This window comes from Scomber japonicus, chromosome 3 (assembly GCF_027409825.1).
Source record: "Scomber japonicus isolate fScoJap1 chromosome 3, fScoJap1.pri, whole genome shotgun sequence".
Lineage (NCBI taxonomy): Eukaryota > Metazoa > Chordata > Actinopteri > Scombriformes > Scombridae > Scomber > Scomber japonicus.
Window position 1 is genome coordinate 9,898,184 of NC_070580.1, and position 26,848 is coordinate 9,925,031.

A 26,848-nucleotide genomic window follows, 5' to 3' on the forward strand; every position below is an offset into this window, starting at 1 on the left:
GATAAACAGAAAATAGGAGGTATAGATAAAGAGATATAAAAGGTATGTTTAAAGAATAAAACATATAGATGTTGTTCTGAAGCTGGGAATATAACGTCCTTGGTTGTAGTTAATGCATTGTTTACAAGTGTAAATACTGAGGATTGAAAAGAAAACGTATGAGAGACAGAGAAGAGGAAGCGACAGACTCACCGGCTCCCCAGGCTCATTTCCACCCAGGATCCTGAAGCCAAACCCTGTGTCCTTCCTCCACAGGAAAATGTCCTGCTCCTGGAAGTCTGGAACTGGAAAAATCAACAAACCATCATTAACATTTCTACGCACAATTAAACAGCCAGCCCTGGGGACTCTCAGTACAAGAGAAATTCAACACAAACCATTGAATTAGCCATTTTAATACACACATTCTAAAACTCTTTGTCATAAAGAGGGCTTCACACATTAGTACGGCCGTTATGGATGCGCTCATTGTTCTCGGGGAGTCGAGCCAACTCCCTGCTTCTGTCAACATACAAATAATCATCCTCCCGACTGTTCGGAGCTTTTGTCCCTAAGAAAGCACTTTGCACAAACAAACTGTCTGGAGGCTTTGAGAGAAAAAGAACAAAACAAGCGATCCATCAAAAGACTAGAGTGATCTATTTTTGGGAGAAGAGCATAGGTATCGAGCTTAAATAAACTATCAAAAGCCAGACAGGCTGCCAAAAAAAATCCAGAGCGCCCTCATTCATTGCTCTCATAATTAGAACTGATCTTGCTGAAAGTCCCCTCTGATGTTGGAAATATTACATACTATACACTGGACATTACTAATCCAGTGGACAACATTACACTGTTTCTTTTATGAAGTAATGTGTGACATGCAACCCCCGTTTCCACTCTCCCCTACATTACAGAGCACTTCCCACCCGCCAGAGGTGCTAATACATGCTGCAATAGGCTATGTATTATTGAGCAGAGGGGGTCAGAGTGTGGCTAGTTTACAGTCCGCTCCCACCAACGACAGAGAGAGAAGTGTGTGTGTGTGTGTGTGTGTTTGTGTTTTGTGTATGTGTGTGCATGCTAGGTGCTGTGCAAAAGCACTGCGGCGACTGACAGCTCATGGTTCATGTAGCAGAGAAGGTGAAAGGGGGGGAGGTAGGGGGGGCTACTGGGAGCCAAGGGGAGAGGGAGAAGGAGCAAGTGTATGTGTATGTGTGTGTGTGTGGTCTCCTCTAGGTGAACACATGATCTCTTTTGGTTTAAGTATATTTATTCACTCGTGCGTTTGTATGGTCGCAGCTGTGTTATACGTGCTGACAAACACACACACCTCCCAAGCAAACCTCCCTGGGAGATTTCCTCCTCTCCAGCACAAGCCACTTTTGCCAAGGCCACTAAAGCCACTAAGAGGCGGTGGGGTGGCAGAAGGCAGAAGCAGCCTGCTTCCAATCTGTTCCTTCAGTCAACAGTTAAATACCCCTGTGGAGTGCAGCCATCTCCTCCGATCTATCACAATGTAACTGTGGAGGCACTGGGAAGAGGATGAGTCAAAGGCTAACTGTCACAATCTTCACCTGGGGGAGGGGGGTGTCACCTGCGCAGTTACAACCTGCCGCCAACAATTAATAGATCCCTAAGTGATCCCCCACAGCGGGTCAACTGGGCGTGAATCGATCAATATTTTATGGAGACGGACGGGCCCACGCGGAGCTATTGCGCTACAGGTGAGAACTGTAAATAACTAGCGCCGATGGTTCAAACAGTGAGGAAATTAAACTGGGAACATGTTAAAACCAGACAATAATAAAAAATGAGGGCTAATAAAGCACGGTGCGTTTGGTCTAATCCTCTCTGGCCCCGCTGTTTGGAGCAGGTTAATGCTGTGTGAGTTTTTTTGTGGGGATTTTTCCTGCAAATGGAAATCATTCACCACATAGCGTGTGTAAGACCTTGATCTCAGCAGAACTTTTCATTACAGCGAATGTTGCGTAGAGTAATGCCTTCGCCTTAGCCGAGGCTCGAGCCCTGTGTGGTGCATGCCGCAGGATTTTATGGACGGGAGTTCAATGCGGCGTGAGGGAGCGGAGGATTTACACCTGCTGTTACAGGTCAGCTGTCCTCCCTGTCGTTCTCTGTGTGTTCTCTGCTTTTCTATACTGCGGAATCCCTTGATCTCCCAAAGCTTGACCTTTCTCTTATCCTAACATATCTGTTTTATGTTCCATTTCTGTTTCTACAGAATGCAGCTTCCCCTCTTTCATTATCCTTTGTGCTCCCCCTTTGCGCGCCTTTTCCATTTGTACCAGGCAAAGGCTCAGGCAATTTAGTAAAACCCCTGTTGAGACTCCATCACCTTCGGACAGGCGTGTAGACATAATCTCCCCCTTGGTTCATGGTTTCTTCCGCTCTCCATCACTATTTTTTATTTCCTTTTTAAATCAAACACCATTGTCCTTTCAGCCCTTTGTGGCAGCTTGCCAACAGGCACTACTAGCCCACGCTTAGTCCTTCGTTTCACATTCTTCTTCATAGACATCTAAATAATGAAAATCCTTGACAACTGTCGACTGGGAAAGTGATTAGATGTTCAGGTTTCTCAGACTCCTGTTTTTTTCTCCTCCTCTCTCGTTTTTTTTTCTCCTCTTGACAGTGGATCTGAGGGTTATTTTTAATTGGAGCTATCCCCTCGCTTTGGCTAGGCAAGACAAGAAGGAGGGAGATATGCAATCCACTGACATCCACTCTACTACTGCCGCTAATTATACGCCCATGCGTCTCTAAAGGGAAGTCTTGTGGAAAAGTGTGTCAATGGTGCCATTGTCGACAATTGGACCTAAGTGGCATCTCGTAGCCTTTAAGAACATGTGGGAGGCTTGTGCTTCTGATACTGGGCAGATAGGACAATAGTCAAAGCTAACTTTACAGCTTTCAAAGTTCCAGAGACTCAGACAGAGTGATACACACTGGGATTCATATACAGTAAAACCATATCTCATGATTCAGCATGGTTAAAGTACTGCTGATGGGAGTTAGAGGAAAAGATTGATACCACTGTGCTACACTCAAAATATACATATGATAAATGGGGGGCGCAGCTAGTTCGGCGCTCTCCAAAGCAGGTAGGGGTTACCAAAACATTCATCTACTTTACTTTATTAAGAATTCCACATGGTCCAAAGGACAAATCTGGCATGGCTGTGATATATAAAATGGCAGAATTCCAATAAAGGCCTTGTAGATAAACAAATATATATGCATATCACGTCTCTCAGATGGAGAAGACTACCCAACTTTTTCATATAGGAATGCGATGATGAGTGCTATAAACATCACCAGTAATAAACCTAAGGTACAGAATATTAAACAGCATCCAAGGGCTCAAGAGTAGAGGCAGAGGCATGCCTATAAATTACATCACCATAATCCATAACTGAGAGAAAAACAGCTTCAAAAACCCTTTTCCAACAAAGTATATTAGAGTTAGTTATATTTCTATATAAAAAAACCCCAAAACAATTATTTGTCTTCATTTGTTTACATGATTATCTGTATGAAATTTGAATTGGTCATCTATCCATTCATCAAGGTATTTATATTCTGTAATTCTCTCAGTAATGGATCCTTGTATGGTGAAAATATGAACCCTTTAGCTACTGATACCTCTAACTCCAGAGAATAACAAACTTAGCTTTATGTGTATTCAATACAAGCTTAATGCATGCCATTTATGTTTATTATTGGTCATCTTGACAACTGGGGGGCAGTCATTAGATGCACAGGGTTGTATATGTTGGGGCACAGGCAGGGGGGAGCATACACAGTAACACACTACAGCTGGCAGAGCAGGAAACAAACTGGTATGTTCATTGCACTAAACAGCTACCGACATGTAAAACTGAAAAAAAGAACATTGGAAATTTAAGAATTGCCATTACACTTAAGATCAGTTAGTGCAGCTTGGAGAATGTGGAATGAATGTCTCCATAGCTAGCTGAGCAGTCTGCAATACAATACAATACAAGACTGTATCATCCTCATATAAATGTGCATGGTAGATAAAAAGGAAACAATCATTTTAAGATAAATTGTAAAAAGAACTTGACCCAGAATTAGGGTGGGGTACCAAACTCTTTACTTTTTTCGAGTACTGACTGATTTACGTCGGTACTACAGAGTCACTGTAGAAGTACGTTTAAAAAAACACACATTTTTCAAGATGTGGCTATGAACTTTCTGGATTATCAGCACTGTGCTGAGCAGGTTCAAGGTGTGTCTACAGCATCTGTGTGCTCTGAAAGATGCTGATATAAAGTCATACAGCTAAAAAACGGTTAGCCTAGCACATGTCTCGGAGAAGTGGATACACAAGGCAGGACAATGTATTTGTGATGGTAAACTGGGCTGTGCTAGGGCCTGAACCCAGAGTGATGTGGGCTCAAAACAGGGTCTGTGGTAAGAAATTACTTAAGTTGACAAAACTACAAGTGACTCCAGAATTTTAGCTACACAAGAAAGTTTGGATATTGGTCTGTAGTTATTTGGATCACTCTTTTCTCCACCCTTATGTAAGGGGATAATGAGCAGACTCTGGGAACTACACCATTAGAAACAGAAAGGTTAAAATGTGAGTTACTAACTCATTAATTAGTAGAACAGAAAGATGAAGGGGGGGGAAAAAGGCTCCAAATTGTCTTGACCAGTAAATTCCTTGGGATCAATGGTTTGAAGAGCCTCATAACTATGCTGAGAGATCCGTGGGGGAGGGGGATCCACTAACCTTACTCTCAAAAAAATTTGACCAGATGCTTCAAAGTGTCTATCAAAGACAGATCGCACTGTGACTAAGCAATCATCAACCTTGACATAAGTAGGTTGGGAAGCAGCGGAATTGCTTTTATTAGATTGTCCCACCTGTCAAAATTTTACAGGCTTTGAATAAGAGCAAGAGATCAAGTTCAAATTATTATCAGATTTAGCCTTTTTCACAAGGGAAGGCATTTATTTTCTAAATGAAACCCAGTGGGAACCCTCTTTAGTTTTTTCCAGCTAGGGACCAAGCTTGTGAATTCCAGATATAAGATGAAAGTCATTATCGTAGAGGTCATTTAGAAAAGCCTGTTTTTATCTTTTTAAAACTCTTTCATTTCTCTTAACTATGATTTGTGATGAAGCTCTCCTCCAGCGTGTGCTCTTAACACATGCAATAGGACAATGAGAACTAATCCTTGAGTCGAACACACCACTTGCAATATTTTCATCACTCCTGTTAGAAAAATTTAAACCAGTTAAAGTAGATCTTCATATTAGGCCTGGAGGGTTCATTGATCAATTGAGATAAATTGAGGCTACAAGAAACCTCCTTTGAATACTCAGAAGCAACGGTCAACCGATCAATGTTAAAATCTCCCAAAACTATCATTTAGTATACAGAGAGAGTAACTGATAAATAGTCAATAGACCTGACATCAGCTGATGGAGATCTCTAAATCCCCATTACAACAATGGAATCATTAGACCCATCATTTATCTTCAGGGCAATGAATTACATTTACTGGAGTTGAGTGAATTAGATTAGATTTCTTTCCTGCTTACAGCACTCATATGTATGTATTTATGTATGTATGTATGGAGAATAAATGGAGAATAAGTCCATGTATGACACCCCGAGCACCAAATGTTGACCTCATGCCTTTCCAAAGACTGAACAAGATCAAAAGTAAAAGGTTGGGTCATTGTTGCTTTCTTTTAAGAATATAAACCAATTACTTACATGCACAAGATTCATCTCTCATCCCAAATCTTCCTCCAGAACGTGCAGTACCATTTTTTTAAAAACACACCAAGGGTCTCCCCCCGAGCCAACAGCCCCATGCAGCCCTCATCCAACCGCCACCGAATAATAATATACTTACGCCTACTTTCATACATGCTCCTTGACTGGGCCCAGATCTTAAAGGGGTCCGGTTTTCTCTGGATGGTCCCGTCTGCTGGGGAGTCCTGGGGCGGCAGGCCTGGCAGGGGTTGAGACGGGGGCGGGGGAGCGACGCTCTCGCTGAGAGGGGGTGCCAGGGACGGGTGCACGGGCGAGTCCGTGTGGGCGCTCCGGTGGCTGGAGACGCTATGCTGGGAGCTGTTCTGACTGTCCTTCCTTGACAACTGCTGTCGGAAAAGCAGATCGATAATCGTTTTGGTTATATAAATATGTCATGTGTGGTGCAGGTGTGTAGCTGGAGGGGCGTGGAGAGAGGTTAAAAAAACTTTTGGGTTGGAGAAGACAAGAGGAATCGGGGGTTGTAAAAAAGGGAGATGAAATGAATACAGAGGGATTTTTGATTAGAGTGTCAGCTTCTGTTAAGTTGCTACCTTTTTATGATACAAAGAACAATCAAGCTGGGTGATTCAGACGATTTTCTTAACATACAAAGAGAGAATAAAGAAGCCCAGTGGTTTGTCATGATGAAGTCATTCAGCTGTGGGAGAAAAAAAACTCAACTTATTGCCTATTCCTTTTGTTTAACAGAGTGGAATGTATTAATAAGGGAACTGCATCCACTGCTGCATATGAAGAGATATTCACAATGAATGAAGCACTTGTGGGGTTTGAATTGATGGAGGGGAGGGTGGGGGGATTTTACTGGTGCAGCCAGAAATGTAAAAGTCCTCATAAATTGCTGCTGGCCCCCTCAATAACATGGGCACTTAAGCACCTGCTCAAGGATTTGAGGGGAGCTGTGCCTGAGCAGAGTAAAGCGCATACAATCCTGAGCTCAAGCACACTGCGAGTGCAAGTCAAAATCCTTTCTTTGACCCTTGCCACGTTCTTTACAGTCACATCTTCATCATTACTCTGCAGATTTAAAAAAAAGAAAAAAGAAGCAGAAGAAGAAGAAGAAGAAGAAGAAGAAGGAGCGAGCGGCGCCGAGGGAAGGGTTACAGACAGAGCATGAGAAAGAAAAGGCAGATATTTTAAGACGGTTGAGAGAAAATGACAGCGGTTCAGTCTCTCTCCGTGTCACGTGACGTCCCGCTACTTCAGATGTGGCGGTACAAAAATATACCAGGAAAAAGGGGGAAGGAGGCGAGCTGCTCATCTGTTCTCAAATATCAAAGTGTTTGGCCTTCAAAGTGCAGCCATGTCTTCAATAAATTCAGACTCATTACTCCACGAATCAGTCTCCGACACCTCTGCAATTCATGTTTATATTCATCATCCTTGTTAGACATAAAAGAGGCTCGACGCTTAAGCAAATATCAAGTCAGAGCTGTGGATCCAGCTGGAATTTCTTACTCTATCGGTGTGTGTGTGTGTGTGTGTGTGTGTGTGTGTGTGTGTGTGTGTGTCTGTGTGTGTGTGTAAGCCCACTGGGTTCTTGTGATGAAGTAAAAAATCAATGGAGTCATGTAATTATTAGTCACAAACGCTGGTGCTAAAGTCAGACTGATGCTTCCCTTGACTGCTTAATGTTTTTTTTTTTTTTTTTTTTTTGGTCACTTACATTCCATCAAATAAAACAGTCATTAGCAGAAGAGGCAGCATTTTTTTTTCTTGTTTCTCCTTCAGTTTGATGCACACACACACACACACACATACACAAAACCCCCAAATCCTATTCCTCCTTTCAAATGAGAACAAATCTCTTGTTCTTGATGGATCTATTAGATTTGACCTTCCGCAGTCAAAGAGTTCTCCCTCTGTGCCCTGGGATGGATCTAATACATTGGTTTCTGCTGCTCCAATAACTTATTAAGGAGACAGAAGATGGGAAGGAGGAGTTGGGGGGGTGGGGTGCGGGGGCTGGGGCTGTGGGGGGGGGGGGGTGAAAACAAATCCTTTCTGCTTCCTCAGACCGAGCTCAGTCCTGCTATGCCACCGACAGGCCAGACTTGGGTTCACTGCCTTGATGCATTGTGGCATTCGCAGCCAGATGGATTTTATTTTGTTGCACATAAGCAGTTTCAACACAGTCTAATACCAGCAATAGCCAATCATTATTTTAGAATATCATGCATTAACACATCATTACCACTTTCAACTCATTTATCACCTCCATCATCTTCTATAAGAATGCTTCACCGTCACCATCTAACCCAGCACCCAAACCACAGCACCTCATCCCACCAAAACAACTCGGGCTCTGATCTAAATGACATCACATACCCTCCTAGTGTAATCTCTGTATGGAGGAGCCAGCTCAAAATGTTCCTGCAAAACAAAATTGACAAACATATCCAGTCAGACACATTCAACAGGGTCTCCCTCATTAATGCTGCAGCTATCGCAGGATGAGGTCGCTCCTCAGCTGTGATCATACATTCAGCCCTCATTGCTGGGAGCTTAGCACCCAGCGCGATGCGATCATCGGCATGTTAGCAACCCAGCTCACGCGGCGCATCAAAGGGGGAGGAGGAGAGGGGGAGGAGGAGAGGAGGAGGAGGAGAGGAGGAGAGGAGGAGGAGGGGGATGCTGGTGGTTAGTGTTGATGTTGAAGCTACAGGGATCCACCCCCGCACGGCACAGCATCCCCATGTCTACAAACAGACCCATAACAACCGACACAAGTTACACCTTACAGAGGAGAGTTAGAGAGGAGGAGGAGGTGGAGGGGGCAGTGGAAGTGAGACAAATATCCCTCTGACAGAAACACAGATGTCTTTAAAAAAGAAAAAAAGAAAAAGGATGGATGGAGGGAGGGAGGGAGGTGAGGGGGAGAAACAAGAAAACAACTACTTACCAGTTTTGGGCTCTTCTTTGCAGGTGCCACCCCTGTGAAGCCAGACAGAAAAAAGGGGGGAAGAAGATAAAAAAGGGAGACGGTTACCAATGTAAGTTATAGAATGTAGTCCATGTTCAGGAAAAAAAAAAAAAAAAAATCAATGCAAAATTAAAAGATAAAACGCAGACTCCAAAACAATGTGAGAACAGTGGTCATCTAGCCCTCGTTTCTTTCTCCCTCTTTTCCTCTCTTTCCCTGCTTGCTTCCTTTGCTCTCCCATCCACGGCTGGCGTTTTTAGAAAAGGAGGGAGGTGGGAGGGTGGGTGGGTGAGGGAGGTGGGTTGGATGAGGGGGGGGGGGGGGGCCAGGCAGCGCGATCTATCTGCATCACTGCCGCGGCCAGCGCTCGGCTTGACTGGTGCAGCGGAAGAGTGGGGCCAGCCCCGAGGGCTAAGCTTGGCGCTAGACCCTGGCTATCCGACGGCGGCAGCAACGCGTGTGAGTGTGTGTTTGGGGGGGTGGGGGGGTGGGCGGGTGAGGGGTTGGGGGAGAAAAAAGTGAGAGTTAAAAGGAGTGGACAGAATCCTGGAGAGCAACTGAGCTGGAGAATAAAGAGAAGAGAAGAGAGAAGAGAGAGAGAGAGAGAGGGTAGGAGAAAAAGCAAGCTGTGCTCTGGAGTTTCCTGGCCGTAGCATTACCCATGGAGAAGGAGTCCAAGATACTGAACATTAAATTATAGGCAACCGTCAGTTCCCCTCTTACTGAGACCATCTTCCTGTGTCCGCTGAGCGCCGTGCTCCGCTGTCGAAGGCTCCAGCATCTATAGGCAGTTGGCGCGTCCTCCCTGTCTCTCCCTTTACTGCTGCCTTTTCCTTTTTTTTCCCCTTTCTCTCCCTCTCTCTCTCTCACCTCGCTGCACACTATCCTCCCTCCCTTTTCTTCGCTCAGCATCATCGCCCTCCCTCTCTCCATCCCTCCCTCTTCCACTCTCCCCTCCCTCTATCTCAGTCTCCCTCCCACCCCCACACGCTGATAAACATCCATGCACACACACACACACACACACACACACACACACACACACACACGCGCACACAATCAGACGGCTACGCGCGAGGCTCCCAAACACAAATCGAAGTGTGCTTAAGGTATGACAGACGAGCTTCCGCGTGAATGAGCAGTGGCCAGAAATACCATCGCCGAGATATCATTATCACAGGCGAGCACACAAAGAGAGACTGACGGATGACTAAAACGCTAACACGGGCTCCATCTAGTTTGGAAATGTGCTCCTCAAGCACATCGATGCCCCCCCCCCCCCTCTCTCTCTCTCTTTCCAGCCCCCCACCTCCACACCATCCCCCTCCCTCGACTGTACATGAAATAAACAGTTGTATGAAGTTATGGAAATGAGAAGATGGGAGACGGGGATGTGTGAAACAAAGACTTGTGGTGTGTATTTACCTCTAATATTTTTTTTAAATGAGTAGAATTGAACAGAAGCGTAAGAAATGTGTCTAAGTACCACACACACACACACACACTCACACACACTGCTGATGTACAATAGGGGTGTGTAACACATGTATAGCATGATGGAGACAAGGCGGTGTCTGATCTAGGAAAATGGGCCACCATTGTGTGTCAATCTTTTAGGGAAACTGAGAGGATAACATCTCAAACACACACACACACACACACACACACACACACACACACACACACATATACGCATAAGCAGGCACACACACACACACACAAAAACACACACTCTTATCTTCTTTATCTCTCAGACATCTGGGTTCATTCACAACTGACAGCTCCAACTGTGTTGCGTCTGCAGCTTTTTTCCTCTCTCTCCCCCCTCTCCCCCTCCCCTTCTCCTCCTCTCTCCTTTTCACCTTTTTTCAATCAATAGGAATCATTCATTCAAGGAGCGCATAGCAATCCCCTTAATCAAATGCGTACACAGATGCATACTGTCAATCCTGAGGTATTCTCTTTGGGCTTTAGCATGCCGTCAGTCAGAGTGTCAGGCTTGCCGTTTGATTATCCTACATCTATCCTCTGCGACTGATCTGCCGCTGCTGTCCATCAGTGTCTCTCAGCACACACCTCTCTTCCTCTCTCCCTCTCTCTCTCTCCTAGATTTTCCACCAGAAGCACCCAGACAAAAAAAATGGACACATCCAAGCAGGTCACACACATATAAAAGCAAGGAAAAACCAAACTGGTGCATAGGTCAACATCACATCAGTAGGCAGATGCAATTCTAGGAGTGCGTGTGTGTGTGTGTGTGTGTGTGTGTGTGTGTGTGTGTGTGTGTGTGAGTGAGAGAGTGTGTGTGGTCATTGAAGCGCCAGAGTGCGTTTGAAGCTCCCAGATCAAAAGGTATTATGGATGTTTGGGCCAACCTCCAGTCCTAATTACATACAAGGGGGAGGAAAGAGCGGTTTTGGACAGGTGGGCGATGTCGCCTAAGCGTGCGCGCTGACAGCCTGAGTGAGAGAGCTTTTACTAAATCCTCAGCGCCTCCAGTTCTCAAATAATGGGGGGAAAAAAAAAACACCACTGTGAAATCTCCCCCCACTCACCCCCACCCCTCAGCTCGTTCTACTCTGCTTACTATATTTTAAAATGTGTGGCAGAAAAATTAATTTTTTACAGTGAATAATGAGGGAGTATTTAACCTACGGCCACAAAATATGTTCGGAGATGTCGGGTTTTTTTATGATTAATGATATATCAGCGGATTATTATGAACTCCAGTGGAGCCATATAATAAAGTATACAGTATATTTGAGTACTGTAGAGAGATTTTTTATTTAGTTTGACAGAGTAACAGTCTCTTTGTTTCACCGCCTGAAGGATAACTCGATGAATTGCAGCCAACGCAACTTGTTTTCCTCTGTGTGGCTGCCCCTAAGATGGTTAAATTCCTACATTAGGATGCATGTGAAATGAAACTCTGGTTGGACTCTATTTGCAAAGACTAGTAAGACGGTGAGGGAGAAGAAATGCAATTACACATGTTGTATTAAAGCATGAATACAGTGAGTTAGGATCTGTTCAAATGAAAAATGAATACAGTAAAAATGGCTGTCAGAGGAGCAATAGTTTGGAGTCATAATGTGTTGGCTGAACTTTGTACAGGATGACAAGGAGTACATGTTGCACAGTTCTCTTCCACAGATCAAAAGTGTTGCAGCCAACCTGGCAGCACGGCACTCACTAAACGGAAGCCATTACTAAGCAGATTATGCTGTCTGTCCACAGTGTGTGTGTGTGTGTGTGTGAGTGTGAGTGCGTGTGTGTACGTGTTGGTAGGCCTCAGCTAGGAGTGATGGCTTCCAACAGGCAGGTCCATCTGTCACCGTGGCGACCGTGCATGGTGACCGTGGGGAAGTGACAGATGGTCTCCGGGCAACGGTTGTTGTGGTGAGCTGCTTTGGCTGTACAGTGAAGGAGTGAAAGGCTCACATCAGCTATGTGTGTGTGTGTGTGTGTGTGTGTGTATAACAGCAGCCTGGATGTGACAGCCCTGCGGAGTACAGCTTTATTTAGCTTCATCTGTTAGTGTGTGTGTGTGTGTGTGTGTGTGTGTGTGTGTGTGTGTGTGTGTGTGTGTGTCAGTGTAAACAATGGAATTAAATGTAACAGAGGTGACTTCCACTTTGAATAAATGGATAGCAAAGATCTTAGAGAGCAAAAACCGTCAGCACAAAGTACCAATAAAAACAGACGATTGGAATATTCTTGTCTCATTTTTCTTGAAATGAAGTCCGTTTTGCTTCATTATCTTAAACCTTGAACCGTGGATGTGTTTTTCCTCCGTGTTATGCCTTGCATGGCTTTTAAAAAACAGGGGTGAAATCCCCTCCTCCCACAAATGCACACAGCCATCCACCCAGAGGAGACCCCAGTGCAGATTATCTGCAGAGCATTGTCATGGAAACAAAAGATGGTGCAAGGGTGGAGAATTACAATTCACCCAATAGCCATAGAGGTGTGAAGACCTGGGAGATTGGAGTTGGGTGGGTGGGTGAGGGAGGAGGAGGAGGAGGAGGAGGAGAAGAAGAAGGAGGAGGAGAAGGAGGAGGGGGGTTCACCTTGTCCCTGTGCAACAAGCAGTGATTCACAGCAGCCGAAAATGAGCGAGGTGAATCGTGGGCTCCTAAGCTGGAGCTGTGTGTCTGCCCCTCCACCTACATCATCGCATTTTCAGGACTGCAATGCTGTTCGTTAGGGTGCCATCGGAACATGCAGTCAGCAGAATTTTTAATGCAAAGTGGGCGAAAATACGGCGATACTTCCTGCCCATACAGTGGATTGATTTCCTGCTTTGGTCCATGCAGGGACCCATCATCAACGTTTATCTCTTTCTAATGGCTCTGTGCGAAACTGTCCACATTAGACCGGGGCCTTGCGAATGCGCTTGCCAGTAACTCTGCGTTTGTTTATGTGGGTTATGTAAGTTCATGTAATTGTGTTTGTGTCTATCAGTGCGTGTCCTCAAAGAACACTGATCCGTGGAGTGCTTTTTGACAGGAGGCATTTACAAGCTGCCGGTGCACTTTCCCGCCATTATGCCAATAAGAGCTATCTAGCACGGCAATGATCCACTTGGTGTTTCTGCCCTCTTTAAGCCACACATCCATGACAAAAAAAAACAAAAAAATACAAACAAAGAAAACACATATTTCAATCCCCTGTCTGTCTTGAAGGGTGCATATAAATTTCTTTTAAACTGCACTTAGAGGCAATGCGGGGAAACACACACACACACAGCAGGGAAATGCACTCTCTGGTCCTATATGGGTTTGAATGGTTTGTTGATGAATGCTTCCCGAGCATCCATACATATAATCTGAAGTCTCAGTCATGTCTTTGGGTATTTGGCTCAGTGTTTACTCTAAAATGAGATAAGGGAAAACAACTGTGCTGCAGAGGGGCTCATCAAATACACTGACATTTGCAAAATAGTTTTACACCTCTCGTCTGTGTCGCTCCCTTAACCTGTCATTTGTCCGTCCGCTGGCTTCGTGGGAAGGAGGGAGAGAGAGTCCATCTCTCATTTGGAGAGAGAGAGAGAGAGAGAGAGAGAGAGAGAGGGGAGGAGTGTGAGGCCCTGATTGCCCAGTGGGGACTAATGTGTCATCGTTGATTGATGAGTCACGAAGTGGAGAAAGAGAGAGAGAGCAAAACATGGGGGTTTCTGCACCGCTCCTTCATCATCTCTCTGATCCTCTGACATCCTTCCATCTAGCCCCCCTCTTCCTCTTCCTCCCCCTTCTTCATCCACTGCAGCTATCTTATCCCTCCATTCCCTCTCCCTCCACATGGCTACAAGCAGTAGCTGCAGCCAAGCACAAATTACCTTGCATTCATTGCAGCACCTGCTTGGGCTCACAAACAGGTGAAGGAAAAAAAAAGAAAAACCCCAGCTCAAACAAATGGCTTTCATTTTTCTATACCTGACTAATGACATAAGCTGCTGGGATATTAAGAGGCAGTGCTTCAGGAATTCGACGCCCAAGCAAGTTTTCGCTGACAAAAAGCCCTGTGCAGCAGGTGTGTGTCGAAAGCATCCCGACGGACCTCGTAACATTTGCACCTTTTTGAAAGAGAACAGGGGAGAGGAAATTAGCGTCTGTGCTATGGCAAGACACCGGGGGCCAAAATGAATTATGTCAGCGCATCAGCAGGGGCAGAAGGGGAAGACAGGCAGGGGAAAATGAGCACATTAGAGCGGTGTAATTAGACAAATGAAAGAACGATGTATCACGAAACAAAGACCTGATTAAAGTAATAAATCATGTCCAAGAGCGTTTAGGTGGTGCATCTTAAAAAACATGAAGCGTCTGTCTTGTGTGTTTAACCTGTGAATCACTGTCAAATATTCACAGCATTAACACCTTGACCTGTACTTGCTTCCTCCTCTGTATGCATTAACTGGACTAAAGGGGTCAATAAAGATCATTCCCGGCTAATGTAGCTTGCTCAGACGAGGACGATGAATTGCAAAAAAAAGCCCCCCACCCCCTCCGAGGTACTAAAAATGAGATTCACGCTGAGATCCGTGAGTCGCAACATTCGGCACAGTGTGGTTGACACGGGTTTCGACATTTCCCCACACACACTTTGACGTGTGCACATGCTTGAACATGGTGAGAAAGACGAGCGAGAGAGGGAGGGAGAGAGATGGGGGGGGGCACACACTGTTGCGTGCGCTGATCCTTCGGGGATTGGCTCCCATCTGTATGTGGGCGAGCAGCGGGTGTGAATCTACATACTGGCAGCGGGGAATAAGAACAGAAAGGGGAACAGGGGCGGAGGAGGGGGGTTGGGGGGGGGGATCTCCACCAATTAAGACTGTACCGGAGTCTTTTCTGCCTCGAATCTATAATTGGATGCGTGACTGTGAGAGAGTGTGTGTGTATGAGCGTTTGTATGTGTGTATATGTTTGCTTAGTGAAGAAGAGGTTCCTGATGGATGGAAGGAGAATGGAAGTAAAAGACAGCACATGAGAGAAAAAGATGCATGTGTGTGATAAGCAAAACTGACATCAAGACCCCAATTAGAGGCCAGTGTGCCTTGCTGCTGCTGCTGTTGCTGCTGCTGCTGCTGGTGGTGGAGGAGGTGGAGGGAGCTAGAGTAAGAAACCAGTGAGAGGGAGAGTAATTAAGGCATCGTGTCCACAACCTCAGTTCATTTCCTCATGAGTGCTACTAGCCATGTGTGTGTGTGAACAGTATATGTTACAGTAGCAACACATATGACATGTTACATGAAGTGTAAGCAGAGGATTGACATGTGAGAAATAGATTCAACAGGGAAAATCTAAAGGATGGGAAAGGTTTGTTCATTCAGTGGATGGAAGAAATACACTGATGTCTGTAAAGCTTTGATGGAACCAGGGTTAGTTTTCTCTAACTAATTACTTCCTGTAATGCAACATATAGGCTGTCGGAATACATTTTATTTGCCCACATTGAATCAGCTGTAGATCATCACAACAGTTTGGTTGTTCATTTTATGCTCTATTTTAGTCTAGCTCTTTATTTTCTTTCTCTCTTTCTATTTTTCTGTACTTTGTTTCATTATAATTGGGTTCTCTTTTTTAAATTATTATGTTCTAATGTTTCCAATTTTTACTATAATTGTTTGTTTGTTTTTTCCTTCTATGTTTTTATGCTTCCAATTCTTACTGTTAAATATTTGTTTTTATGTAAAGCACATTGAGTTGCCCCTGGTTATGAAATGTGCTATATAAATAAAGCTGCATTACCCTGCCTTCATATCTGCAACTAATAAAGAATTCTCAAGCAGCTACAGTAAGTGCAGGTGTGGGATAGGTCGGCCTTTGAGAAATAATATATTTTTCCACAAAATCCTGTTTTTCACTTTAACAGAAAGAAGCTAAATGTGACGTTGCGCAATAAATCAATCAAATACAGTGGAAAAGAATTAAGGAGATTAAAAGTGAGCTAAACATCTGACCAAGCGTTCATTTTGAGCTTTCAGTGCCTCACCATTTTTTGGCACAGAAACCATCTGGAGGTGCTATACTCAGCCCCGGTGGGGGACGAATAAAATAAGCAGTCAACACATTGCGCTACTTCAGTTTAACTTGGGCTCACTAATTACTGGCTGTGTTGTGATGTTAGAGCCATCAGGCTTTTCATCAGAAAGGTTCTTTGTTAAACATACAGTAGCAAGTAATTGGTACTTTAATGTGGAAATGGGAGAAGTGTAGTGAGCAGCATATTGGTCTTTTATTCATTTGGATGAAGTACCAGACAGACAGGCCCAGCTTTAATATATATATACACATATATGTTAAATTGGTTTTCATATTTGTGCCCTGTGTTTATTTGCAGTAGCACAGGTTCAATTAAAATGCTCCATATTGATTTCCCCTCATCCATACCTTTGTGTTGATTTCAGTGTTGTTCCTTCCATCCAAATCATATCCTTGTGTGTGTCTGGCTCTCAACAGTAGCCTGTACTTACAGAAGTCACGCTAAACCACCCTCTGTTTTATTGACAGCCCATTAAGCCTGTGCCCATGATGAGGCTGTATCAATTTATGGGCTTGTGTACACTAGCAACAATGAAGAAATGCTTCTCATTAGAAAAAAAGCCAGTGAGGGGGAGTGGAACGTTTTGGGTCTGTGTGTGTGTGTGTGTGTGTGAGTGCGAGAGCGTGTGTGTCGAGAAGAGACGCAAAGACAGAGTGAGACAGAATGGTGAAAGAGACAAAGGAGATAAAATAAATTGAGACGGAGTCACACGTGTGCTGTGGAGTAAAAAAAGAGACAGAAAGACAGAAAGACGAGACTCAATGCAAAACTACAATGCGACTTGGCTGCCCTTCATCTGACCAATTTCCCTTGACAGTTCTGGGCACTTAACCCTACCGAGGAGATAAACTGTGCATATACGCGAACACGCACACACACACACACACACACACACACACACACACACACACACACACACACACACACAAACCTTTTAGTTACTTGAATTAATAAGCCCCAAAGCAAGTTATGGACAGTCTGACAGAGAAAATGGTCCAATTACTTGTATCACACAGTGCCTTTTGAGCTCTGGTGGTCTGTGAGTCTAAGGGGGATTGGAGGGAAACTACCGAAATTCAATCATTTCAGTTTTATCCTCCATTCACAGCTGCTTTGTTTCCATTTAGTGCATCTGTTCAACAGTGATTATCAGAAGCCATGACAAAAGCTGGCCGTTGCATGTTGAATTGCTACATTAACAGGCGTGTGCACTGTTTTCTCAGCACTGACAATGACCAACTATCACTGAAAGTGTGTGTAAACAGCGAAATGTCACCGACTTCAGGCTCAAACCGTAGCCAGATAGCCAAAGTGGGTGTGTAAAAGCATTGCTAGCACATTTGGTGGTATCTTTAAAGCATCTAGCTCTAAGATGGGAGTACACTGAGCTCAAAATAAACTAGACATGCTCTCATCTAACAAACACAGCAGACAGAAAATGAAAGTGAATAAGAACCTGGGCAGAGCAAGAGAAAGAGTTCAAGACGGAGTGAGAGAAAAAAAAAAAGAGCGAGAATACTGAGACTCTCTGACCTGAAACACCAACACATTCTGAGATTCTCTGCCATGTTTACCCTTCTTTTCATGGTTCCTCCGTCTCCCCTTTTAACTTTTTCTTCTCTCTGCCTCGTTTCCATTTCAAGACAGCCGTAATGTTCTGACTGTCAGTGCCATTCAGTGTAAACATTCCCTCACTCTTTTTCTCACTTCACTCTCAGCCACGCCGTCAAATGTTATTTCAATTTTCTCCGCGGCTCCCTTTTCTCCTTCCCTACCATAATTATCCTTCTATCTTGCCTTCATTGCAATCTCTTTTTCTTTTTTGCTTCCAATCTCTATTTACATGAATAAATAAATATGTGTGTCAATAAAAAGAGCTCTGTGTGAGTTGGAACAGCCTGCAAGGCAGAAGCCTATTATATTTTGTCAACAACATCAAGCAAATTCATTGGGAAAGGTTTGTTTGTTTCGCAATTCTTCAACATATGCGCACATAAATCAAAAACTGCCATGTATCCTGACACCCATTTCCTCCATCTTCCTCATCTCCATCTGTTCTCATCAGTTACTATACAAATACATTGACATAGAAAGAAGGGATTAGCCTCCACTCACCTCTCTGCACCAGCATGGTGACCTCGCTTCCTTTGGGACACTTGCTGAGCAGGTCGACCACCTGGTTGTGAGACATGCTCTGTACGTTTCTCTTGTTCACCTCTACGATGATGTCACCCTCCCTGAGGCCGCGGCAGCGTGGGTAGTCCACGATCTGCTTGACTCTCTGCCCTCCACCTCCGAGACTGTCGGCGATGGTGAAGCCAAAGCCCTTGTCTCCTTTCTCCATGTGTACAGTGATGAGCTCTGGTTGTGTTGCGATGGATGAGGCCAGGGTGACCACATCGCTGGGGTAGCCGTGTTGGGAAGAGGTGTCGGAAGCCACCTCCGCAGAGGGGCTGTGAGGTCGGGGGAGGCCGTTCAGCGGAGCTCCGCCATTTGTCGAGCCGTTGGTGTTGCTATGACTGCCGTGGCTGGACGGCGAGTCGTAGCTGTTGGAGGCCTCCTGGCCGTTGACGATGATGGGCTCCTTGTTGTCAAGAATGGCCACTGAGGTAACCAGGCTTGTGTTGGGGTCATCGGGGTCGAAGGGCAACGGGTAGCCACGACACAGCTCCAAGTTGACCATGGAGCCGATTGGGATGGACTGGAAGATCTTCACAACTTGGGCATGTGTGTAACCTAGCACGCACGTGTCATTGACGCTCACTATCACATCACCTGAGAAGTAGAGACAAAGGAGAAGTTAGTTTGCTTTTGTTGATAAAGTTTTAACACCGGGAAAATAAGTCACACTTCCTTGCTTGCTACAATCAGCATTAAAAAAAAAATACTAATCTACAGCAATGCTCTGTTTAAACTTTGATAAGTCCAGTGAGCCCAACCTGTCTCCATCTTGCCATCGAGTGCGGCAGGACCATCTAGGACCAGACTCTTGATCTGCAGGAACTCGTCTGGCTCGTCGCCTCCCACGACAGTGAAACCGAAACCCCGGCGACTCTTTTTCAGCTTGGTATTGATGAAAGTCCCCTTCAGCTCCGATCGGTTCCGAGTAAAGAAAGGCTTCCCTCCTGAACACACAAACACGGAAGGATTCAACTTTGAATGGTACACCAGAGGAACAGCACCAACTAAATTACACAGTTAAGGCTCTGTGTGAGTGTAACCTAAAGTGACCCATGCTCACTGGTGTGAAAACACTGTGAGATACTGCGAGAACCTAACCGGTGCAACTACATCAAGTGAGTGTAATGGCTGTTGACCATGGTTGGGTAAACACCCAGTGGGTATGTTCTGGTTTGATGGCACAAAATGATTAAAAAAAAAGACTGATTATAATAAACAGATTAAATATGTTAAGAAGGAATATATAAGACAAGTGAGGGTTGCATATGGTAGAAAAAGTGTATTGACAATTTCATTATCTATAGTATTATTGGCTGGTAAAAACAATCTATATAATACTGTAATGCTTGTAAAAGATCAAACACTGACAGCATTGATTACTTTAAAGCAGGGTTATCCAAACTATTCGATAAAGGGCCATGATGTGGCTGCAGGTTTCCATCCCAACCAAGCAGGAGCACACCAGGCTGGACTCATTTCATCAGCTGATCTTAAGTCTCCAGACAGTTGATTGGTTGAATTGTGTGCTCTTCATTGGTTGGAACAAAAACCTGCAGGCCCTTTATGGAATAGTTTGGACGAGCCTGCTTTAAAGGGTGTGGAATCAAAATCCAAGATCCTAGTTCAACAACATAATCACTTTTTTTAAATTAGCTTAATTTTATTCTTCTTTGCTTTAAAAAAAATTCTGATATATTATTTATATATATTGTTGAGTGTATGCGTTACTGTTGCGTGTAAAGAGAACAGTAAAGTAAGAATTTCATTGCATTGTCTGAACCTCCATGTTTTTTACTATGCATATGATAATAAACTTCTTGAACTCATCAAAAGGGATTTCCCCACCTAGCAGTGAAGGCATCGATACTCCAAAAAGGATGAAAAGAGCTTTTGGATTAAAAATATATAGATTTAACTCTGTGTCTTGATAGGCTTATGTGTTTAAATGGCCCACAGAGAAGCACCAAAAGTGTGTGGAATAACATCAAAATGTCAGTGACGTCCTTAATGCGTTAAAGTTACATGTCAAACCTTTTCTCCTAGCAACACATCTCTATCATCCAGTATTAGTTGTTAAGGTCCAATTTATTCTGAAATCTCCATGAAACTAATTCTTTCAAGGTCTTAACTCGTAAGAACTGCTCAAACATAGCAGTCTAATTACTCAGTCCTCCATTCTTCCTCTGCATTATTATATTACTTGCTGTCTTAACTGTTGAGAATTTCAGAAATTGACAACAACAGTTGAACACAGGGACACGCTGGGCTCTAATTGTCTATTAGAAGTCAAAATGTAACAGAAAATTACTTCACACAGATCTTTTTGCATACTTCAACACAACTGAATAGGAACATGTTGAGAAGGTGAAGGAAAATATGTCAGTGAATAAAGAGAAGGAGGCAGAGAGATTGTACAATAAGGATAGGAGACTACAAAGCAACATGAGCAGAGTGACCTGCAGTAGAACATCAGGTTATGGTAGTGGTACAGCTTATGCATTCAATGAAAAATACATTACCCTTGGAATCAGTTAGTGTCCTTGTGTTTGTGGCGTTTTGCAATGTTTGAGTGTGTGTGTGTGTGTGTGTGTCTGTGTTTGTGTGCCGTGCCTTTGAAAAAGCATTTTTCAGAACAGGAGAGATGTAATAAAACTGAACTGAGATGGCAGCTTTATCCACTAGGGATCCAGAGATGTAAGAACAGACCAGGAAGCAGGAGAAAACATGAAAGCGGGGAGTTAGATAAAGAGATTTCAAATGACGCCGTTCTCTGGAGGAATGTCAAGGTCTAGGACAGTACAGAATAGCAGGTTTCAGAGGGGTGGGAGGAAGGGGGCATGGGGGGTAGGGGAGGGGGACAGAATGAGAGACATAGAAAAAGACAGATATATGGACAGAACCAAAACACAGAGTGGTGGGAGACGAGACAAAAGCTAGACGGCAAATGTGAGTCATAAAATAAAGTAATCGATGAGGGAAAAAGGGAAAAAAAAATGTGTCCGACGGTGCAGCGGGAGAGAGAGTAAGAGGAAAATACAGGGTGAGGCAGTTAATTCTCTGCCGTGGTTGTGCTAATTAGACAAGCTTCTTGTGGGAGGCTGGTATAAAAGGAGCTGGCAACCAGGAAAACGAAACACACGGCACGGCTAGACACTGTGTCTGTAGGTGTGTGTATGTATGTGTGTGTGTGTGTGTGTGTGTGGCGCTAAATGATGAGTAAAATCGAGCTATTATTTGATTCAGAGAACATAACAGGAGGTTCCCTGAGAATCAACATGTGACCACAGTAAATACAGTTACAATAGGAGTTAAAGCTGCACTTGGCAGAGTCATGTTTGCTTTTCAAAAAAAAAACCCAACACTGCCTCATGTACTCTCTTGGATAAATGAAGTCTACTGTAAAAATTAAAAGAGCTAATTAGGATTATATGATGACACTCATACAGAGAGCAGCTGTACAGTGTCAATTCGTAGCTGGTCCTCTATCATTAAAACTCAAACATGGCCTGAGGCACCAGCTCAGGGGAAAAAAAACTCACTGAAAGAGCTGAGTTCTGTTTAACTGGTAACAAGTCGCTGTGGGTAACACAGCCTAAAGCACAAACGTAATGAGTAACCCTGCTTTCATGAGGCTTTACACTGTAGTTTGCAGAGATGAGAACTTACGCTTTTGTCCCATCGCGTTGGGCACTGGGGGTCCTGTCTGAGGGTCCCTGTAGGTCTCCTGGTGGTTGGCAGCATAGTTGGCCAGTGGGGCCCCTGCCAACGCCGAGTCCTCGATCCATTCTGCAACAGCAAGAGGTACATGATCTCTAGATGGGGTCTAAACAGGTGCACAGCGACTTGTGGATGAAACCAGGGCTAAGGGCTCTGGGAGAAGACTGTCATCTGTGCTGTGTGTGTATGTGTGTATGTGTGTATGTGTATGTGTGCGTGTGTGTGTGTAAAAAGCCAGTTTGCTTTTTTCGAAGATAGAAAAAGGAGAAGAGCTGAAATTTCTCTGTGAAAATGGCACAGTTCCTGGTATGGCATCTGCCGATTATATAGTTACAAAAACTTCCCACAGAGAAAGTGACGGAAAGTGGTTCAAAAACTTTCAAGAGAAAATGGAAGACCTTACCTACACTACACTTACACGTCTCCCTGCTGAGCAGACACCGGGAAAATGTGTATACCCAGGTTAAACAAGTCAAACAAACTTCATGTAGCTTTTAACGGTTAATGGTTTCGTGGGGTGAAAATAGCTCGACCCATTTCTTCATAATGGTTACCAACGTTGATTAATCACCTTGTTGCGGCATCAAGGCACAGGTCAGATTACAACCCTCATTAATATTCTTAACAGTGATAGAATCAATGCGAAAGTGAAAAAAAGTGGTAAAAGCTCGGCTTGAACGTATCGAGTTTTTGAAAGAGAGATTGAGCTTCCAGACGGGAGAAAAGTCAGCAGGTAATCAAGTAGAATCGAATGATTTCTGCTGAATGAGCAGAAGGTGGAGCGCGATAGGAGAGTTCCCATGTGGGCCGGCCCGCATTTACAATTAATCTCTCTGTGGGATGCTTCACAGATGCATAAAGTTGAAGACGGGGGAAACAAGAGCAACGTCAGGTTACTTATTAGAAGTTTAGCAGCTGTGCAAATTAAACCAAGAAATCTTCTTGAAGAATGCTTCTTCATTAGTGTCATTAATAGTAGTACTTAGTGACATAAACTAGGACAGATACTGTGCAGCAGCCAGATCATTAACAGTCAAAACTTACCTGTTTTCTCCTTGAAATAGAAGCTTTTAAAAGTTTATTGCTTCAAACAAGTGTCCGAAGGCAATGTAGAAAACATAAATTAACTTCAAAAAGGCTGCATGGTGCAACCGCAAATAATAGTTATGCCTTTATGGAAGGTCACTTAGCAAATCATAAAGCAGTAGCAGGCAACAGCAAAGTAGTTTTGTAGCCATAATTGGTATAAAGACAAACACAATCATTCACGCACACTTAATAAGAGACAGGAATGAAGACAGCTCAGTCACGCACATGAATAGAAAGAAAGGAAATGACGCCCTTGGAGGGGGCTTGTGAACGAACCTCGGATGTAGCGCTCACCTTCAGGTGGCTGCTGGCTTTGGGGCTGAGGCTGCTGAGGCTGCTGCTCCAGCTGCCTGCGCCTCTTAGCCTCCAGCACTGGATTCTCATACTGGGTCTTCCTGTTGATATGACTTTGGGAGGGTGGGAGGAGACGTGATTGGATGCAGGTGGAGGAACGAGCAATAAAAAAAAAGAATATATTAAAAAAAAAAAAGGACGAGGAGGAATGAATAATAGAAAACAAATTGGAAATAAGAATAGCAAATGGGATGTGGGACAGTAGGTAAATATAAGCAGGGAAGTGGAGCGGAGGGATGGAAGACAAGACACAGAGGAGGAGATGAGGTAATAGAAGAGAAAGATAGGGTCAAGAGAGGGAGGGGAGACATGGCGACAAGCTTTGATTAATACACAGTAACACAACACACATGCACATCCTTCTATACATGATTGAGAGGAACATGACACACTGATCACATCTAATAAATCACATTTTGATGACAGCTTAATTCACAGAGCACATGTTAGGAGAACCTGGGAGGTTTCCTACTAACCTACCAGCAATGAGATATGAAGGAAACAGCGATTAATGTATAGATAAAATATTGCAGAGACATAAGACGGGGAAAAAATAGCAATGCCACGGCCTTGAGCCCCCAGGTGCTGCTTTGAACAGCATCAAAAACACATGAAACATATTCGTATTAATGCTGAGGCCCAGGGGCCTCGCACAAGATGAGATGCACGCACGTGCGCGCGCACACACATAAACACAAACACGCTACTAGCATGTTTTTCCCAAATGACGACGACACAAACAAAATGATGGCCTACATTCTCCAGTACACAAAGGACCAAAATAGCCCAAGTGAAATCAGGCTGCGTTGTATTTAATAACATCTTACAGCAGAACTGTACATACATTAAAGCCGCTCCGCTTTACAGTGAGGTCAAAAGTTGCTCCTGTTGGAATTAAAGTGTGAATGCATTTCTATTTATGTGCAATAGGAAAAAGCCCAGATGATTCATTTTCTTCTTTCTGCATGCCTTTGTGCAGCGTCAAGCGTGTGTATTTGCATACTGAGTGTCATTGTGTGATGCTGGGTACCTTTACAAACTCTACTGTGCGTCACTTACTCAACATAGTAGACCCCATACACTGGATCATCTATTTTTTCCCATCCTGGAGGAAGCTCTAAAAGAGAAAAAAAAAAGGAGACAGTGAGACAGAAGGGAAAGAGGAAAAACTTCAACAGCGTTAAGTTGCTGGCGGGCATGTATTGAGCCATTAGAGGTAAGGCCAGCAGAGACCTTTCGCCTCTGCTTTGTGTGTGTGTGTCTGTCAGTCGGTCTCCAGGGCCAGAGTGACTCAACAGCTTCACATGCCGCCTGGCTGTCCCCCCTGTCCCCTCACAGCGCTGACATTTCCACACATCAGATAAGAACAGAGCAAGACCCCCTTGGGCAGAAATGGATGAGTGAATGGAGGGAGGGAGAGATGAAAGGAGGAAGGGGAAAGGGGTCAGAGAGAGAGAGAGAGAGGGAGGGCAGGGAGGACAGGTGAATGTTAGAAGGAGGAAAGTAGGTGAGGCAGAGAGGGATGATTTAGACTTTGAAACCACCATGAGAAAAAAAAAATCTGGATTAGTGGTGTAGCGAAAAGGCTCTTTCTTTAGTTCCCTTTTCTCACACCAATGACAAATAGTCCAAAGATGATAATAAAGAAGCACATCCCTAAAGTAGAAAATGCAATTTCTGAAGAAATTACATTGTAGCTGTTGAAAGGCTGACACTTAACTGGATTGCTGGCTTTAATTTGGATGAAGAAGCAGCTGAAGGAGTACGAACGAGTTGCGAGAAAGTGGAAAAATATGCGGGGTCAAATACAAAAAAATTTCAATCAGTTGTGTTGAATATTTTCAAAAAGCTTGAATGGAATTTAAAGGTTGAATAAAACTCCTAATGTATGAAAGATGTGGAACATTTTAAGGTTTGAATGGAGCGTGAATCTGTAGATAAGAGTTGAAAATGCATGAAGAAAAAAAAGAAATCACAGCTGAAGCAGTATGAATAGTTTAAGAAAGTGGAAAACAAATGAAGGATGTAAAATACTGAGTAAGCAATGAAAGAAATAAGAGTTTTGGAGCGAGGACTTAAATGAGCTTAAGTGTCCCGAGAAGGAGCTGAGTTTCCTTTAATTGTCTTTGCTGGAATAAAGATAAAACATCAGCTGAGGTTTAAACTTTGACAAGAGTTGAACTATAAGCACTTTTATTTTTTGTGTGTCTGTATGTATCAAACTGCACAATTTAGCTGATTTCTTTCCACTGTGAATCACCAGCAGTCCTATAGTGTATTAAAATCAATGTATTGTTTAAAGATCTGTGATTTGAATGCTGAGATTTCCTACTGCAAGTGAATGCACAGTCACATGAGCTAAAAATCCACCACCTGCTTAGTCCTGGGTAAGAGTGGTCATTTAATAGAGCTTAACATGAAAGTATAGCTTCTCATAACTGAAAAACTTGAATACTTTCCAGCATTCAAACCAATAATTTGGCGATTAGTTTAATGAAATGTGATCAGGTTTGTGTCCTTCATTTTCTTATTTACAGCACAAGCCCCACTCACTTGAATGAGAAAGTGTGTTCAAACTTTTCACTGATACTTAAAGTCACAGTGGTTTTGTGTGAATTCGCCTGTGTCGGTTCCTGCTTTGACGACGAAAGATTGCACCCATGACCGCCTTGAAAAATTTCACCTCATTCGACAGGGTGGCATTAAAAGCAGCTGCTTACTTACAGCGATGCCAGCACGCATGTCTTTCAGACTTTCACAGAAATCTAACCCGCCGCTGAAAAGAAATCCACCGTAATCAACACTGATTAGGAAGAGACGTAAAGATGGCTGGGCCCACTTCAGCAAAGTGTGATTGCCCGATGGGGGCATTCTCGCTGTATTCCGACAGTGTTCGCCATAAAGAGAGATGCCATTATCTCCAGCAGAGCCATTTGATTCAGTTCTATAGTCTGATTATAGCAGCACTCATTATTGGCTGGCCTCCACATAGATAATGTCAGAGCCTTCTAATTGGCTACAAACACAGATTGTCCAATAATACTCTCCTGTGATGTATCAGTTTTACATATTTTTACCCTCAGCCAATTATGCCTTGGCCTATGTGCGAGTAAATGGCAATTACAATCATCCAACTTGGAGAGCCCACCTCTGCCTTCTAATGAGGAGGGCTCTTGGTTGGAGTGGAGTCAGCAGCAGATGCTAGAAAAAGTTGGATGTTAATGTTT

The 26,848-nt window shown here is 43.8% G+C and overlaps 1 protein-coding gene across 5 annotated transcripts in view; it reads right to left on the bottom strand.

The window, feature by feature from the left end:
- magi1b (membrane associated guanylate kinase, WW and PDZ domain containing 1b) overlaps positions 1-26,848 on the bottom strand; it is a 123,037-nt gene that overhangs the window by 18,047 nt on the left and 78,142 nt on the right. For 3 of the 5 annotated variants that reach the window (XM_053315248.1, XM_053315252.1, XM_053315251.1), the window contains exons 8-15: positions 24,681-24,738; positions 23,544-23,674; positions 22,128-22,247; positions 19,220-19,405; positions 18,396-19,055; positions 8,715-8,746; positions 5,895-6,141; positions 193-284 (exon numbers count right to left, since the gene is read on the bottom strand). In XM_053315248.1, the coding sequence (XP_053171223.1) occupies positions 193-284; positions 5,895-6,141; positions 8,715-8,746; positions 18,396-19,055; positions 19,220-19,405; positions 22,128-22,247; positions 23,544-23,674; positions 24,681-24,738 (1,526 nt within the window). The remainder of the gene's footprint in view (positions 1-192; positions 285-5,894; positions 6,142-8,714; positions 8,747-18,395; positions 19,056-19,219; positions 19,406-22,127; positions 22,248-23,543; positions 23,675-24,680; positions 24,739-26,848) is intronic. The other 2 variants (XM_053315250.1, XM_053315249.1) reach the window with 2 other exon arrangements.